Source organism: Cryptomeria japonica, chromosome 5, assembly GCF_030272615.1.
Source record: "Cryptomeria japonica chromosome 5, Sugi_1.0, whole genome shotgun sequence".
NCBI lineage: Eukaryota > Viridiplantae > Streptophyta > Pinopsida > Cupressales > Cupressaceae > Cryptomeria > Cryptomeria japonica.
Window position 1 is genome coordinate 245,354,216 of NC_081409.1, and position 18,967 is coordinate 245,373,182.

The 18,967-nt window shown below is 36.9% G+C and overlaps 1 protein-coding gene across 2 annotated transcripts in view; it reads left to right on the forward strand.

The window, feature by feature from the left end:
- The window catches only part of LOC131064423 (uncharacterized), a 90,702-nt gene extending 87,420 nt beyond the window's left edge, over positions 1-3,282 (forward strand). For both annotated transcript variants that reach the window (XM_057998560.2, XM_057998561.2), the window contains one exon: positions 2,507-3,282. In XM_057998560.2, the coding sequence (XP_057854543.2) occupies positions 2,507-3,007 (501 nt within the window). In that variant the 3' untranslated portion in view covers positions 3,008-3,282. The remainder of the gene's footprint in view (positions 1-2,506) is intronic.
- The last annotated feature ends 15,685 nt before the right edge of the window (positions 3,283-18,967 follow it).

An 18,967-nucleotide genomic window follows, 5' to 3' on the forward strand; every position in this document is an offset into this window, starting at 1 on the left:
TTAAATATTGGAAGGACAAGGCCTCTCTGTAGAACACAGAAGTACTACTGAGGGGGAGGGGTGCGGGTGTGACTCAGCAGTACAAAAACTTTAAACTTTTCTTTGCAACTTTAAACTTTTACTGAACTTTAATCTGAAAACTGAAAGACATAAAAATGCAATAACTGAAACTGAGAAAGATGCAACATCAAAAGCACAACACGCGAGATTTTACGTGGAAACCCAATGTGGGGAAACCACGGTGAGAAATGCCACTAGGATCTACTGTCCTAATCCGGCCTCACAATTGAAACTCCAATTACAAGCTTTAAGGGAACCAACCCTAAGGAGTCACCAAACCCCTATCTATAAGAGCATCAACTCTTGCAACAAATCAACTTCTCTTTTGAGCACCAACTCAAATATAAATTCAAAATTATTGCAAATTGAAACAATAACCAATATCCTTTTCTTGAAGTCAAAATTAACTGAAAGTTCTTGTCTCAATCTGAAAATCAACTCCTACAGAATCGCAGTATTACAACAAACAGAAAGTGTATATTTTAGTTACAAAGTATGCTGATGAATTAACAGTCAGATGTCTCTGTATCTCTGAAACAAATCTGCACAATAAAATATTCTGAATCTGAATAAAATCTGCACTGATATATATTCTGAACAAGGTCAATACGAACTGACAAATGTCTAAATGATGATCTGCAAACAACCAATGCTTTTTCCAAGGCAAGTAATCACCACTTGATTGAGATCAATTAGTGTCAACAATAATTATTAAAATCAGGCACTATAGAATGAAAGATTTATACCATTCAATCTGCCATCAAAACCTATTCTTCATGCAGCACCAACACTCTTACTATAAACTGTATGATGTCTTCAAGTTCTATTCTTCAGACGTACATCATCCTCTCTGCAATCTCTTTATCAGTTTCATATCTAAAATAAACTTTCTCAGTCTAGACATCAATCTTTCAGAATAGCCAATTCAATATCGATTTGCACATCTCATCTCATCTTCTTTTTCACACAGCAAGCATATTTAAAGAACCTTCTCAAATAACTGAACTAGTGTAGTTGGTTGAAGAAGGTTACAAAGGTTACAACTGTTTTCATCCACACCAAACTTCTTTAACCGAATGTAACCAAAAAAACAAGTGGCATCGGTTGTAGCTTGTTTGCTCAAGAAAAAGAATTGCTAATGAATATCAAACAAAAAGAAGTTCAAAAGCACCGTCTTTTTCCGGTTGTAACTAACCCATCTTTTACTAATCCAAACCAAACTTAAACTAATTCAAACCAATTAAAACAGAAATGTTTATGGCTTATATTATTAATGTCTTTTGTTTAAAGGTTTTCTTGATTTCCACAAATCATAACACAACCGGTGGAGAATCAGACAATCAGTTTGATCAACCAGATTCGTGGCCCAACACAGATTAGCATATCGTCTTCCAAGAATAATCAGGATCCTTTCCATATTATCATCGTTGTCACACATTTTGCAGATTAGAATAATATCGTTGAATTCTGTTAAGATCCATATTAAATTAAAATAACCTAGAATGAGAAAGTCTGATTATTGTGGCATTCTGAAACAAAAATATCCTGCTATCTTATAACAATGTCTTTCATACTGACAGATTCGATACATAGAAAACCTGCATGAAGACATATAAGTACAATGCTTCAGATTATAAGACTGCATCTTAGCATCATTTGACATCAATGACAAATACTAATGCGAACACTTTCCAACTGCTTTTGATCCTAGCTGAAGGCTTTTCCTCTAATTTATCTACTGGATATATACAGTTCTTGCCAAATGTGACATGTTACACAATTAAATAAAATTTAATGGGCTGTAGATTTCTAAATATCCTTTTTGAACTAAATGCCATGCCTCTTTATCTAATAGTGTTTTTTTGTATTATGAGTAATGCATTTGGATGGCGTAAGATGCCCCTGTTTGTGGATTTTATTCCTTTTTCCCTCCCCAAATTGACTGGTTACCCCGCTATCATGCTAAGCCAGGGCCAGTGTCGAGCCTGCCCAGCCAAGCATGTTGGAAGATGTTGGTAAATGTCAGCTGACAACTTCACACCCATACTCACTGTCTATAATCAACTGCAGTTCTGAATGGTGGTGACTGATGCTTGTGTACTTGTATTTCTGTATAATGAGCTGCAATACTTGGTATCTTTGGTTTCCATCAATTTTTGAGTTTTAACATATCACAGTCGTTGACCTAGAAGAGCATTTTAAGTTCCAGTGGACTTCTCATGGTTTGAAATTTTGTTTAATATTTTTATTTATTACTGTAAATTTATTTTTGCTTGTACAAAAAAATGATTCGGTTGTTTTTTGTGTTTGTCCATAATCTTTGGGAACTGGTAGGAAGGCTTCTTAGCTCCACTTTGATGACAAAATATGTAGATTTTGATATGGAGGAGGTTCCGAGTATCATTTAGGGATATAATTTACTAAAATTTTCTTACTCTTATTTCAGGATTTGGAGCTTAAACAAAAGCTAGCTGAAGAAAAGTTAGCAGAGGAACTGGAGCAGGAAAGCCAATCATCATCTGAAGTAAGTTTACCAGGGATTTTTAAGAAACATGAGCAGGATGGAAAACTGAGTAGCTTCTCTAAGGTCTCAAGCAAGGAAAAGGAAGAAGCTTTGCAGGAACTTAAATCCAGGCTTGATAGATTAGAAAAGATTGTTAGGGAAATGGCTTACGTTGACGTAAGGAAAACTTCTAGTGCAGAACCTCTGACAAAGCAAGGGAAACAACTGGGCAATGGAATGGTTACCTCGACTGATAAAGGCGATGAAAGAAATCTCAAAGAAGCATCCAAGAGCAAAGATGCTTTCCCTACTAATAATGCTGAAGCTAAAAGTGCTTCTCGTCAGCCTGATAAACATCCTCATTCAGGTGATGATTCTTCTGTATGCAGTATAGGCAACCAAGACAGTAAAAACAAAGCTCTGGCCTCAGAGCCAAACAAGTAGTTCCTCAGTGCCAGTAAGTTAATTGGAAAAATATGGCAGGCCTATAATCAACCCTTTCAGGCCACGAAACTCATTAGTTTTATCATTGCCAATTTTCTTCTAATGTAGCTTGCAAATGCTTTTATATATTCCTTATAAACCAAACAGTAGCTGGTTTACAATATCATGTAAATGGAATTGCAAAATTTCTTGAGGTTAAATATCTTGTATATTGTAATGGTTCATAATTTTGTACTGCAAGGAGAATTAGGATAATAATGTCAGCATTGATCCAACTTGCCTGTAAGGATTATCACGCCAGACTCCAGAGATTTTCTTTGCAATCTATAGATGTTTAGGAGTTGTCTGTATTGTAGGAAAGCTCCATATTTCATCATTGGGATTTGTCAAATGTTATCATATTTTGTTCACTGAAAGCTTAGCTGGAGAGGACGCATTCTTTTAATTTAGATTTGTACCAGTATTACAGTTTTCCAATGATGTCTTTCATTTGTTCCTTGATACTGGTGATCTCCTCACTTGAGGAGTCTCTAGCTGTAATTTGTTATCAAGAACTTTTCCAATTGAGGAAAATGGGCAAAATCTGTGATTTGTCCAAACACAAAGCATTGATTGATGATGCAATACTGTAAGCATGTCAAATGAGTAACCAGCCGGTGGATGCACAGAGTACACAAGTGAAAGGTATGAATATGGAGATTTGGAAACATACAAACCCTATTAACGTACATAAGAATTATACAACAATGGTCCACTTCAAAATGTGGAAGTCAACTATCAAAGCTACCAAATTCAATGAGAAAATCTAAGCAGACTTTGCGTTACAATCTACCCAAATCCTATACAGAAGTTTTCTTCGTCCTCAAACTCCCAACTCCCAAAATTTGAATCCATTCTTGAAAGCCCATGAAGATATAACAGATTCCGCATGATGCATGGCCTTAATCAGCAAGTTGAACAGTTAGAATCCTTATTTCCAGTGTTGTTGATCTTGCATGTAACTGTCACTTAAAGAAATGAGTGTTGAGTAGCACTTATTTTACATGCAGAATGCATTAATATAAATTTTGGAAAAAGAGGATCTTGTGTCACTAGGTGAACTTCTGATCAATTTTGTCAGTTAGATGAAAAGAGTGAATGGATGGTGGGGTATTTTAGAATCACGTAACTGTGGATCCATGAAAACACCAGCCTGAGACTTTTGCTCAAAAATCGTACTGAAGAATAAGTGGGCTTATATTAACTCTGACTTGAACTGCTCAAAATGTCTGCTTGTGGTGAGCAGGTTTTGGTTTGATGACTTGTGCAAAAGTTGAAACAGAGGTGGACTGCCCATAAACGTAAGGTAGTTTTGTGTGACAAGGAAAGATTGTGTGTGCACATAATCAACAATCTGGCACCTTTGGAATTCATATTCAATCATTGCACGGTGTTGGGGACTTTATGCATGGGTTGTTTGGAAATTAAAGAATGGTTTGAAGGCTTGCATGACAGATAGAATTTACACAAAGACTTGTGCAATGATAAAAAGACATACGTCAAATTGCACAATAATGTTGAAGATTCCAGTGGTTGCACAGAAGACTTGTGGTAGCTTTTAGGTTTAATTCCATTTGTTTAGAGATTGCATAAAACACACAGAACAACTCAGTGTAATTTGCTTTGCACAAAAGAACAAACTCCACAAAGTTGCAAGAGTTGTGCATTTCTTGTCACGATAGAATTGCCCCCAACAAACACACACTAACACAAAATATAAAAACATGCAACTGTGCTAAACCAATCTTGTGTGTGAAACCAAAACTAGGAAACAAGGCAAGAAATATTTTTCAGTGATGCAAGATTGCCTAGCCTTGAGGATGTTCTTGCATTAGACACACTGAGTAAATTGATTGTGAACATGGCACTCGCAATTGGGATTGTGTTGGTATTTTGGATATGTTGATATGGTTTTGTCATTGATGTCAACACCTATTAACACTTATCAACTTTGACACTTTGGAGAATTGGCAAATGTTCACCAGCAAGTGATTTTATGCACAATCACCGGTATCTGGTTCACCGACACTTGGAATGACATGGAAAACACTTGGTTATGTTGAAGACATAGTTTGGACACTTTGTCTTGAAGATTTGTTCATTGGTATATTCGTGTTTGCATATTTGCTGTTACCGGCAAATAGGTCCAAAATAAACACCGACATGCTTATCTATTCCAGATCAACACGACACGCTTTGGAGATGATTTATTATTGTTGTAAATGCATGAAGCCGACATGTTGTATTGGTTATTGCATCGGTTATTGATTTACTTGTAAATTGTTTTTATTGTAATATCTTTTAGAGCCGACCTACTAAAATTGGTCTTAGGTTATGGTATATATGTAAAATCTTATTTGTAAGATCGATATGCGATTGAAAAATGGAATTATAAGAAGGTATATGTGAGAATAAACATAGCTATACACACAACATCATTTGAAGGTTGAAGGAAGGTTTTTGTAAAGGCAATCAGAACTAAACCGGTATTGAATCCAACATAAGAAGATGCTATTTTGAGCAGTACATCATTATTGGATTTAACTATCCAATTGTAGTCAGTGTGACTTCTATTTGTGTTTGAGCAGTGAGCTCTAGGCGCTTGGCCTTTTTGCATGTGCAGACCCCATTTGTATACACATACTATCTGTAGTAGTATCATTTGATTGTGGGTAATGTTTCCCACCATGGTTTTTCCCCTTACATGGTTTCCACGTACAAATATTGGTGTTATGTATTGTGGATGTTATTGTCTTTCTGTTTTATGCATTAATCTTTACCGATACTGCAATTAACTGATAAACTGTCTTCAGGACCTAATAGATTGCACAAAAGATTGATTTGGCCACTGAAGTTGGCTTACTCCTATTTCGAAAATCAATGAATTCTCTTTTCAGGTCTACTACCCTTCCACTAAGTAAGATATTCTTTTTGTTTCCTATGTTGGTTTTCTTACTAGAGTGAGTCCAGAATGGGCACAATTTCTTATTTCTAAGTTTTAGGCATTTGCTTTCTCTAATTTGGCACTTTTTGTGGTAAACCATGATTGCCAGTTGATATATGTTGTGAACTTTTTTCACACATCACCCCATTGCAAATAAGGACCCCCCTTGTTTTCTTGCTTATGTGTCTTGTTGTTCTAGGGTTTTGTTAGTTTGGCAGTAATTTTAATCTCCAAAGCATTTTGCTTTTGTGTTTGCATATTGAGCTAGCTAAGGTAAGGTCATCAAGATTGCCAGGTAAGATCAAGAGCATAATATTGATAATTTTGTCAAATATTGTCAATATTATCCGTCATTTTGCTAAAGGTTGTCAAAATTTTCTTCATGTAGCAGAGCTGTCAGGAAGAAGTCAAGGTGAGCGAATTAGGAAATTTCCTTCTAGGGTTTGATTTTTGGAAAATAATGATTTTGAAAGAAATAAAAATTTCCTTGTAAAATTGAATCTCTCTTGTGCACTTTAACCTCGAGCAATTTTTTGGAATGAAAATTAAGCTTACATAATTTTGAGCCTTAGCAATTATAGGGGACAATTTTGAGAAGCTAAGCTTGATAGAAATATTGAAATCCTTGATTGAGTAGCTAAAACAAGGAAACTGGCAAAAATCAACCTCCATACACATGCAAAGGGGGTGTGCATTTACCTCCCCAAACAAGGAAGTCAATCAACCTCAAGAATGAAAGATAGCAAGTATAAATGATCGATCAACTTTCAAGATCAAGGAAGAGGAAAGTTTACCTCTACAAACATGGATGTGGAACAAACTTCACAATCAAGGAAATAAGGTGCGAATTTACCCTTCAAAACATGGAAACTTTTACAAGGAACAAAACAACACTCAACGATTTGCCAACCTCAACAAAATGGAACCCTTACATAGAGCGCACCATTTTGCACAACCATTTAAAGTATAATCGCTTAAGGAAAAAGGTCAACATAACAAGGTAAAGCATAGGGTGTGAATCAAGCTCCCTAAACAAGCAAGTACAATTCAAATTCTAAAAAGCATGGGAATCACTTTGTAGAAATTAAGCCTATAAAACATGGAAGAGGGGTGTGCAAAAACCTAAGCATATAAAAAGTAAAATCAACCTCCCAAAGAAAATCACCTTGTGCTAAAAAATAGCCTTCTACAAAGAGGAAGGAGGTGCAAATCAAGCCTCACAAATATGGAAGAAGAAAACAAATCAACCCCTTGAATAAAGTATTGAATTACAAAGCCCATGGACAAGGCTGACTTTGCAAGATGAGAGGGTGCAAATTTCAAGTAAAAAACAAAAAACAAGAAGATGAAAAGATGAAAGTTAAGCCTCACAAACCGTGAGGGAAGCAAATTGATCCTCTTAAATCAAGAAGCAAAATAAGAAGGTGAAATCGAATTAGGAAAAAGATGCAAATCAACTTCCACGAACGTGGAAAGGAAGCAAATCGATCCTCTTAAATCAAGAAGCGAAACAAGAAGGTGAGATCAAATCAATGAAGGGTTGCGAATTAACCCCCACAAACGTGGAAGATGATGCTAATTGACCCTTTCAAACATAGAATCAAATGCCTTCAAATAAGAGGAAATGACCGATTTGATAAGCAAAACAAGGGAGGTGAATTTTAAATTTAATTGCAAATGGGAAATGTATTTTTTTTAAGATAAGAAATTGGCCTTTCAGGGAAAATAGGGAGGAGTGAATTTTAAAAGCAACAAATGTTTTCTCTTGAGCAAGGTGAAGTTGGCTGGAAGCAATAAAAGAGGGTGCGATTTTGACAAGCAAAATAAAAATGTTATTTAACAAAGCCAAGTCTGAGCTCATTTGCAAATGAAAGAGTACGACTATTGAAGACAATGTCCATAAGATGGAGGAAGGGGAACACATTATTTTAAAATAAATTCAAAACTAGTCTTCCAAATTCACATCAAGGAGGAATTAACACAACAATTTCGCTTTAAAGAAAATTGTTTCAGGGTCGCTCCAAGAAAATATTGCAAATTCGTATCGAAGAAGGAAAATACAATAAGATTGCTCAGCCAACAACAAAATCAAAGTTTGATCAGTCTTTCAAGCATTCCAAATTGATAAGGCAAAGTTGGAAGGAAAATCGGATAAGGATAGAAAGGAAGAAGGTTGGTTGTGAGATCGAAGTCTAATCGTCTCTTATTGAAGTTTACAAGATTATAATGCATATTGTATTCCTAGGGTTGTCTTTCAAAACGTTCATTTTGATTTCAAAGGGTTAAATTTAAGATTTATGAGCAAAAATCAAAACTTAAAACAATTCTGGAATAAATAACTTAGAAGCATTTTCTTAAGCATTTTTTGTTTCCAAATCAATATTCTGACTTCAAGCTTTGTACAAGAACATGTCAAGAGGAGGTACAAGGAAATATCAAATCAGGACTACGCTTAAAGGTTTCTTCCCAGAATCTCAAATGTCATTGAGATGCAAGAAAGTTGGAGACACCAACTTGGAGCAATTGGATCCAGTCAGGCTAAAAAAGAGGGTGTTTGGTACCCAGGATCAAATGTCGTCCACTTTAGCAAACAACATGGTCAAGAACGAGAATTTATCAAGCTACTGGTTTTCAACCAGTAGTCCAATGCAATGAGTTAATGGTTGAATGTGCAAGGCATTACAATCTCCAAGCAAGATCAATAGTGGCATCTAATGGAATGGTTTTTTCATACCTTTTAGCAGATGCAGTTCGAGAGACATTTGGCATTCCTCATTATGATGAGATGGTAAATATGACTTAGCTAGAATAATGAGCATTTTTTGAGAAAGCATGGAGAAGATGTATGAATCTCATTACTTCGGATTGGATGAGTAGACCGAAGAGACCACAATCCAAGTGCACCGATTTCAACGAGTACAGTGATATGGTGTTCATGCTAATCAGAATCATGGGAAGCCCATAAGGACCAATATTTTAAACATGGATGTTTTGTTGTGTAGAAGAGATCTCTCTAGGTTTGAAGATGAGAAACTAGGCTAAGCTGATTAATAGCAACCTAGACATATAGTTGAGAGATTTGGAAAGAACAAGAACGTTGTACACGAGTTCTTATGTGGTATACACATTGGCTAGGCACCTAAAGTATAAGGGATTGATATGCAAGGATGAAGTGGGATTTAAGAAAGGACAACTCAAAGTACATGATTGCTATGTCCAACTACAACTACATGAGAAGCAACACTATAGAGGAGTCAATGATGCATTCTCAATGTATCTCACTCGTCTACTACAAGGAGGGACAAACAAAAGATTGTTGAAGGGAGCTATGGTAGTGGTTAAGTACAGGTCATGGTTCATCTAGCTTCCCACTTTCTCATACATAAGAATTCAAGAGTGTTCATACCATCCATATAGGCTTTTGTGATACCCAATCGATAAGATTATGCTAGTTGAGGTAGTGAGGCAACTATCCATGTTTGATTTCATTCAAAAGGTGCATAGGCCTAGGGCATCATTTCTTATTTCAATCGACAAGATGGTGGAGACATGTTATTTAGCTCAAGTTGATGAGACAACTAACATGGAGTTGGAATTCTATTAGCTTGATACATACAAGAAAATATCATGCTTTGATCATCATCATAAGATGCACACCATTGCAAGAAAGAGGTACAAACATAGAGTTGTCATAGAAGATTATTGGGCAAACCTCATCGATGAGTTCACAGTTAGAAGGAAGATGTGGTTCAAGATGTCAACTGACTTCTTCAAAAGATGTAGTACTTTTCCAATTCTAGATCAAATAAAGGATAATAGAGAACATGTGTTGCCCCAATATGGGCAAGGAAAAGACAAACCTATCTTGGCAACAAGCTGGTCACAACCCGAGCTTATGGTCATAAACACATTGATGAAGGATGTGCTAGATAATTCAAGGTGGTGGATTGATCAACAAATCAACAATTTGAGAAATCAAGGGGTATCGCTTACTTATGACAAGATGGATGAAGAAGATTCTTGTGTTGAGGAAGATGAGGCAATGGAAAGCAATGAAATGAATAGTGAGGGAGAGGTTCAAGTCTCTAGAAAAAGAAAGAATACAATTGAGAATCCTCAACGTGGGAGAGATGCAAGAAAGGAAGTTGCTAGTGCGGAATCTCGACGAAAGAAATCAAGAACAAACACTACCCCATTGGTTAGAAGAGAACAACTCGGGAGGTGAACATGGAATAGAGCAACAAACTCTCTCTCAAGATCATACATCACCAATTAGAATAATCCTGAAGGAGAAGAAACACTTAAGTTAGAAGATTTGGGAAATCCAAACCTAAATACAAGTGAAGAGCAAGGTGAAGTCATCATTTTGGCCTTGAAAGGAATCAATGGGGATAATTGGTTGGAAGATGGGATGGAGTTGTCTATAGTTCTTGATTGGCTAAAACAGTGAATTAGTAAAAGGGCAAATTAGGAAGTACAACCCATCGAGGATATAAATGATTTTTTTTGCAAGAATTGATAAAGCTAAAGATCAAAAGAAGGCAAAGTTCTCTCACATCTTAAGAGACAACTTAGGATCACACATGCTACAAGTGGTAGTCCCCATGGTTGTTCAGCCACGAGAGGAGATTACTCACATGGATTATTAGGTTAAAATGCTTGATCTTGGACCGACAATAGAAGAACAAGAATTCCAAGAATTGAAGGACACTATCATGACAATTTGGTAGAGACTCCATGGAAGAGAAGAAAAGAAAGATAAATTGGAAGCATCAAATATGGGATTGAAGGAATTCATACAATGGTTGACAAAACCAGTGAGACAAGAGGATGAAACATTTGTCCCACCTCCTTCCAATCCATAGGAGTCATTTGAAATCCTAGAGGCAATGCAAAATTCAAATCAAGAGATGAGAAAGTGGATAGAGAACATCAAGGCAAGTGGAAAAGTTTCTACAAGGTTTGGTACAAAGGTATGATGAGATAGGATTGTTCAAAGAGAGAATCCAAAGTATGGAAAACTACTGGGATGATTTTCTAATGGCACAAGACACATGACAATTGTTCATCTCAGGGTATTGAGAGGCATTCCTATGCAGACATTGCTACGTGAAGGTGTAATTGAAGAAGAAAATATCTATGAATTCCATTGTTGGTATAGTTCCTTAATGATGACAAAGGCAACACATGATAGAGTGAAAGGAGAATGTGAAAAGATAGAAGAATCCATCAAGGGGATTCAATCAAAGATCCTTGTGTCTTTGGAAGAATTGTTGGAAAAAGAAATGTGTGAAGAAGATGGTTTGAATTTGAAAGAATTGAAAGAGAAAGTGAAGGCCATTTATTTCTAGGGGTTGGAGACTACCCAGGAAAGCCAACTAAATGAGATCCTTTCAACTCATGATCTTCATGAAGCACCTTCAGAAGAGGCAGGCGAAGTGGAAGAATACTTTTGAAGCATGCACCGATTAGTTGGATGTGATAGACTTGCAACTTGATGCTTTGCCAAGTGTCACCATATATGAGCTCGAATTGGTCATGATTAGGTTCATTGCATTTGGAACTGAGGAAATAGATAAGGGAAACCAGATTCTAGAAGATAGTTTGTTAGATGATTAGTTATCATCTAATTTTTTCATTGGTACTTGCTCCTCGTGATTCATGATGAGGAAGATATTCTATTTTGATTGCATAATGTTTAATAATTTTTCTATAAACCCTAATTAGGGCTTAGGTAGTTTGATCTTGACCATTGATTTTGGATCAATCTTGGTTCTTCATTTGTAATAATAGCTCTATATAAGCTAGCTTATTTCATTTGTCCCTCAACTTCGATCACTACTCACCCATTGATATGCATCATATTGATGGTATCTATGATATTGGTGGTGATTTGAACCTCATTAGCTTACGCACTAGCTTTGTGGAGTTGTTCTTGGTATGTCAAAGCAACTTGTAGTATAGTCTGACCAAGTCATTCACTACACCTCACATTCCTAGCTTTAATTTAGCATTCCTTAAACCTTTTAATCCTTTTGCCTTTTTTTCTAAGCCTCATTGCATATCATTCCAATATATAAATTAGACTCATAGAGCATTCCTTGCGTTTGAGTGATTATCTCCTAAGAACAACTTCGTAAGTCACCTTGGATTACTAGCAATCACATCAACCATTGAAGTTATCAACATGCCAATATATGGTAATAGAAACCTTGGAGTCACCTTGTATGATGACATAGCTTAGCATTCGACATGATTTTATTCAAGAGAGGATAAAATAGGTGGTATTTTATTTTGTGTATGAAGTACATTAAAAACACATTAGCAATGTCATACAATATTTTTCAAAATCTATGCAACACTCGATATGGAGCTATCTACTTAGGCTTTGATTTGTTATAAGTTCCCTTAGGAAGGGTCTCATGAAGTTGTTACAAGAATCATTTTTTGGAGTAGGGGGTCGTATGAGAAGAATAATTTTTTTTCTCAAGATAATTTAAAATCTTATGTAGAAAAGGAGGAGCCCCTAGTCTTTAGATTTTAGATTTAAGGGGTTGTTTTGGAGGTGGGGTTGAAAGTTACCCCCACCCGTTTCCTAAAAAGTAATTATAATTTTTAAATTCCTACCAATAATTTTTTATTTATAATTGTATAATTGTAGATAAAACATTCCTTGTCGCCAAAAAAAATCATGAGATCACTAATTGAATTTTTGGAGCTTGTAGTTTAATGCTTGCCCATTATTACAAAATCCATGGAATCCTCACTCATAAAAAATCTTATAAATTCTCAGCAATGTTTTCACTAAGGTATTTTAGGAAGCTCCCTCCATGCTACTGCAGCCTTAAAGAGCCTTTGTTTCCTTGGATGCATGATGAAAAACTCTCCTTTTGAGTAAACTTGTATTGTGTGTTGCTCTCTAATTGCATCATGACTTAGGCATGAACCTTCTCGCATGTGTGAAATCCTTATCTTCTTCACTTTTCACCTTCTCCCTTATACAAATTAGTTACACTTTATGAAGATGTTCCATTCACCACTTAGAATCATATCTTTTCTATAGATCTATTCACTAAACACTTTAAACTTTGCTTGTGCCAAGATGAAGTCCCTCTATGTAGGTCTTCAACCCTATCAAACATTAAAGCAAGTTGTTGTGATTTTTATTGACAACCATTGTCTATTCATTCATTTGCAAATGATATGCACAATTGTAATTAAGTTGTGTGCCTAATTTCTTTAATAGAGTGCAAAAAATAGCCAAGAAACTTGGTATGATATCTCTATCTTAAATAAAGCTTTGAGACAACCCATGCAACAACACTATCTTGTTGAAAAACAAATTCACAATCTTTGATGCACCATTCATCTTCTACTGAGAAATGAAGTGCACCACCTTAGAAAATGTTGACAACTCTTTTTTTATGGGACAATGTAACATCAAAATCTGATAATAATTCCTCTCAGTGTTTACATTTGGTGTGTGCAATGGCTTATACAATCCAGTGATCAATGCCTCTCCCTTCACAACCTAACTTTATTCTCATCAGTAAACAAATTTGTACAAATCTTCATGTAAGTTAGGGTAGTAGTACTTCTTGTCCAACATGGCACATGTGTTATTTTTACTGAAGTGGTATTTGAAAATCCATCAACTACCACACAGAATGAATCATTACTTCTTTCTGTGTGGGACAATACAATGATTAAATCCATTAATAATTTCTCTCAAGGTTTGTCTGACACGTGCAATGGCTTATACAATCAAGTGTTAACAACACTTCCGTTTCTACCTAACATGTTTGACACTAAACAAATTTGTGTGCCACATTATGCAAGACAAGATAGTAGTGCATCTCCTCAACATGACATGTGTTATCTGTACCAAAGTGGCCTTTGAGTCTACCATTAAAATTCATAAATGAGGTTCAACCTCATAGAACTCCATGTGATAGATAACTACTATTCTTGAACATGCACCCCTCTTATATGAAGTAGTCTTCAAATGGGCCTATGGCTCCAACCCCATGGTTACATGCATGTTCTCCATACATATTCAAGATTTATTGCATATAAATCGTTTAAAATATCCATGCTTACTAACTCAATAGTCATCATGGACAATAGCACTTCCCTCCTACTCAAGGCATTTGCAACCTTGTTGGATTGGATAGCTCAATGCTTCAAGTTAGAAAGTAACATTGTAGACATTCTAATTATTTCATGTGTGTCTAGTTTAAATTCACCTTCTTGTTGATGAACTTCAATGCTTAATAGTTCATACACAACAAGAATTCATTGGGCGACAAGTAGTGCTTCATTGGGCGACAAGTAGTGCGACGAATAAACCCCTTCGCCCACAAATCCTCCAACTGAACCCTTAACTCGTTCAACTCTTGCATGGTCATCTAATAGGGAGCCTTAGAGATAGGCTCATCTCTTGGCACCAAATCAACCCTGAAATCTATATCTCGCTGAGGAGGCATACCTGGAATATCACTAGAAAAAACATCTGCAAACTCCTGAAGAATGGGATGTTTCTGCAATAAATCCTCTGATCCAACTCCTTCATCCACATCCTTCACTCTAACCGCAAACAACTGGCAACCCTTACGCGCACACCTCTTCATTTGCATAGTGGAAGTCATGCGAAGAGAGATAGGTCTTTGAATACCTACAGTCTCCACACTCCTCCCATCCACCCACTACACTCTCTTACCTCTACAATCTATCTATGCTTGGTGAGATCCAAGCCAGTCCATACCAAGAACCACATCATAAGATCCCAAGGACATAACACGAAGATCCACAGAAGTATGGCAATCTCCTAAAACTAAAGGACAACTAAGCACAAGGGAATCCACTACGACTTTGGACATTGTAGCTAACTCTACCTGCCACCTATCGTCTTGCTTTGTAGTAGCAAGCCCGCATCGCTCTACTAGAAAAGGAGAAATAAAAGAGTCTGACGTTCCATAATCAAATAACACTTAACAAGAGATACCACCTATCATACCTGACGTCTCCACAATGGTGGCTTGATGCTCAACTTGACGGTTATCAACCGCCGCAACAACACGATGAAACCTGCCTGCATCTCCAAGTGTAGGCTCAAGGTAGTTGGCTTCTTCTGCCCTGGCATTTGAGAAGTACGCTGAGGACAATGAACGACAATATGCCTTGACTGTCCACATGCAAAACAATCTCTCCTGCCAAACACTCTGCTACCTGGTGTTGTACTCGACTGCTGAACATTGCCTCTACTAGAAGTTGGTTGAGAAATCTGAGTTGGCTGAGAAGGAGTAGGTCTCTTGTCACGCTGATGACTATGACTCTTATCAAACTGAAATCTGGCACCTCGTGTAAAGCTCTACTCCTGAGAAAACTTCTTCTTAAACCGTTGACCACAGAAAGAAGAAGGATGGCTCCCAGCATATCCTGAAGACTGCTGCTGTGATCCTCTCGCAAAATATCCTGTAACAGGTGCACTAACCATCTGTCCTCGAGTCGCTCCTCCTTATGCTAAGGAAAGACTCTCTTCTGCTAGGCCCGCCTTCTCCACAGTTGCGTCCAAGGTCATAGGTCTGTGCATCTGAACCTCTCCACTAATACAATCATTGAGACCTCTCACAAAGTGTTGAATCAACATCGGCTCATCATCTGCATACCCAACATACTGTTTAAGCTCGAAGAACCTGCGCTCATACTTCTCCATAGTCATCCTCTGCTGTCTCAAATCATGGAACTCATCGACCTTCCTTTGCCTCTGATGATCTGAAAGAAATCTAGCATGAAACCGCTCCAAGAATAACTCCCAAGCTATCATTGCTATGTCCAGATGCAGCTTTTGTTCCTCCCCGTGCCACCATGTCATTGCAAAATCACGAAGATGCATAATCGCACATCTCACCTTGGTGTTACTGCTACACTGGTGCATAGAAAAACATCTACCTAAGTCCAATAACCACGTCTCTACCTCCATGCCACTGCCTAAGACATCAAAGGTAGGAGGATGAGTCATATTTAGATCTTTCATGTGACTAGCTACAAGCGCCTCTTGATCCACTTCACTTCTCCTCCTAGGAGAACGCAAGCGCTCTCTCTCCTGATGCTCCGAATGACGAGATCCCTCATGCTGGTTCTCCTCTTGTCTCGGTCCTAGGCGACCAAGAAGCTTTTGAAGCACGTTCACCAATTGTGGAATCACATCATCTCTAGGTTGCTCCTGTTGCTGCTCCTCATGGTGTGACTCTTCAGAAACCTCGGGATGAGGGTTCCTACAAGTACCCATGCAACCAGCACAAGGACGATCTCTACCCCTAGCAGGCATCTTGTCTAAGCAAAATGCAAAGGAAACTATAAGCTAATCATCTAAGGAAACTATAACAAGAAAATAAATAGCAGGGATAAAACCACTAGGCTACCCCATGCCAAATTTTATCATGCACAATGGACTCAATTGAAACCAGAGTACCCAATGTTTGAACATGGGCTCTGATATCAAGTGTAGAGCTTGCCAAAATACCCTAAAGAAACTAAACATCTAACATGCAAATGGAGATAAATTTTTTCTTTATTAACATCTAATAACAACTAATGCAACACATAACATCTCCATCTAATAAAATTAATTAACCATACAACCAATTTGAGCATACATCATTTCTCATTTCATCAAATAATGCAAGCGGAAATGACATAACATCATTAACATTTCCCTAGGGTACTTGAACATCATTACTTAATTCACTACCATAATAACATCCTACACACGTGATAGGCATATTCCATCTCCATTTAATACATCATATTTTAATTCCCGAACCATGAGATATGCAATCTACGATATTATTCATCCCTCGCGACATGCATAATTTCCTTTCTGCCAATGCATCTATATGAATTATTCATCATCACTAGATCTAATTAACATCTTCTAACATATTCATTTCTTAATCTACGAATGTTCCTCTTCAAGATTAGTTAACATTCTAACTTGCTTTCTAAATATTCCATGGAATAATACAGTTGGATTACAATGCAAATCCGTTTCTATTCCAACCATAACCCACTTTATTTCCATGATTCATAAGATCACATCTCTATAATAGTACAATTTGATCCCTAATATTTCATTACAAATATGACTTAATTCTAATTCCAACTGCAATTCATCTTTTAACTACAAGTACATTAAATACACCATGAGCATAGCTCTTTCTACTACAAGAATCCATTTACTATAAAGAAGAATATTACATTACATGCATTCCATCTTATTCATTACATAAATTTGCTACAAGGTACATCCATAGTCCATCATGAAGAAGAATCTACATCCACCCAAGAAGAATCCAAGAGAACATCCCAATAGCTAAAAAACACCAACCACCCGACCATGTGGATCCAAAGGAACCATCCCCCGTTCTAGGAGATGACACAAGGTCCCAACACACACTCTAAACCTAATCTGACACCCTACCCAAAGAGACTAACCACACAAGGACTCTCATGCAAGAACTCACACAATACAACAAGAATGAACTCCCAGAGGCATATAACTCATCAAGACATAAATGCATCCAATAAGACATAATCATAAAGGGGAACATATGTAGGAGTGGAGTGCCATCACATGCCATCCTCAAAACATAATAGCATAAGGCACTAGCCTGATGGACATGTGGAGCCATCTCAACTTATGAGAGACTAAGGGAGATTAGCTTACCATCTTCACGGTCTTCTCATGCTTATCCAAAAACATCCTCCCTAAGACTAAGTCATGAGGCTCAAATCAATTTATCATCTTATTAATTAATCTAGCTACCCAACCCATCAATTATTAGGTTATCACTTATTTACAAATCATGGTAAACTCCAATGTGCCCAGGTGGCTTGGACCTCATGCATCCTTACAAGGAACCTCATGCAAGCCTTTCTCTCATACCCCTGGTCATCACAAGGAAGCCTAGTCCCCCTAACATGGCCCAACAATAAATCACAAGAGGCTCTAACCAAATTAAACATGAAAATAACACTCATAGGCAACCAATAACTTCCACACATACTCTCACAACCTATGTAAGGCTATAACAACATCAAACTTGACAAAATGAGCCTCTTGGCCAAAGAAATACAAGGCATAGCAAGCCACCAAATATGCCAACAGATAAGAAGATAACATCACAGCAAGGGCAACTCACTTGCTCGTCCACAACAACAATATAACTTTCTCATCAACCATGGCTCATCAACATGGAGAGAGTCTAAAATATCCACAAAGACAAGGAGAGTTAAATATACATTAAACCATGAAAATACATCAAAACTGATCAAACCCAAAACTAGAAAATATTAGCAGACCTCAATAAAGCCTCTGGTACAAAAATCAACTCGGGACAATGCCCCAAAAATGACCAAAACTGAGAAAATACATAATACAAACAATTTCGTGCTTTTATCCCATAGAGCAGTGCTTCTGTCAATTATAATAATGCTTTCATTTCATAGGACAACGCAAACATTCCCAGATTTGCACTTACATCCTCTGAGATGGCACAAACATTTCCAGATTCGCGCTTACATCTTCTAAGACAACGCTTATGCTATGCAGAATATTACAGACACAATACAAAACAACACATTTACACGTTTAGACAACGCATCCGTTGAAACAACACATTTACATAGATCACATAGAAAACTCAGAAATCTTGTGGGTAAAATATAAAAATCCAGACTTAACCAAAGGGCTCAAAAAATACATGAATAGTGACGCCCAAAAGCAAGAAATATTATGGTATAAACAAGGTAAATCAAGTCAGACTATAAACCAAGATCCAACCAAATTTTCTTCACGACAATACGCATATAGAATCACTTCAAACTCACATAAAAACCAATGAAACCAAATCCAAAACACTTTCAGGCTAAAAGACTCACAAAGGGGGAAAAAAAATCCCATTCAAACTCCCATA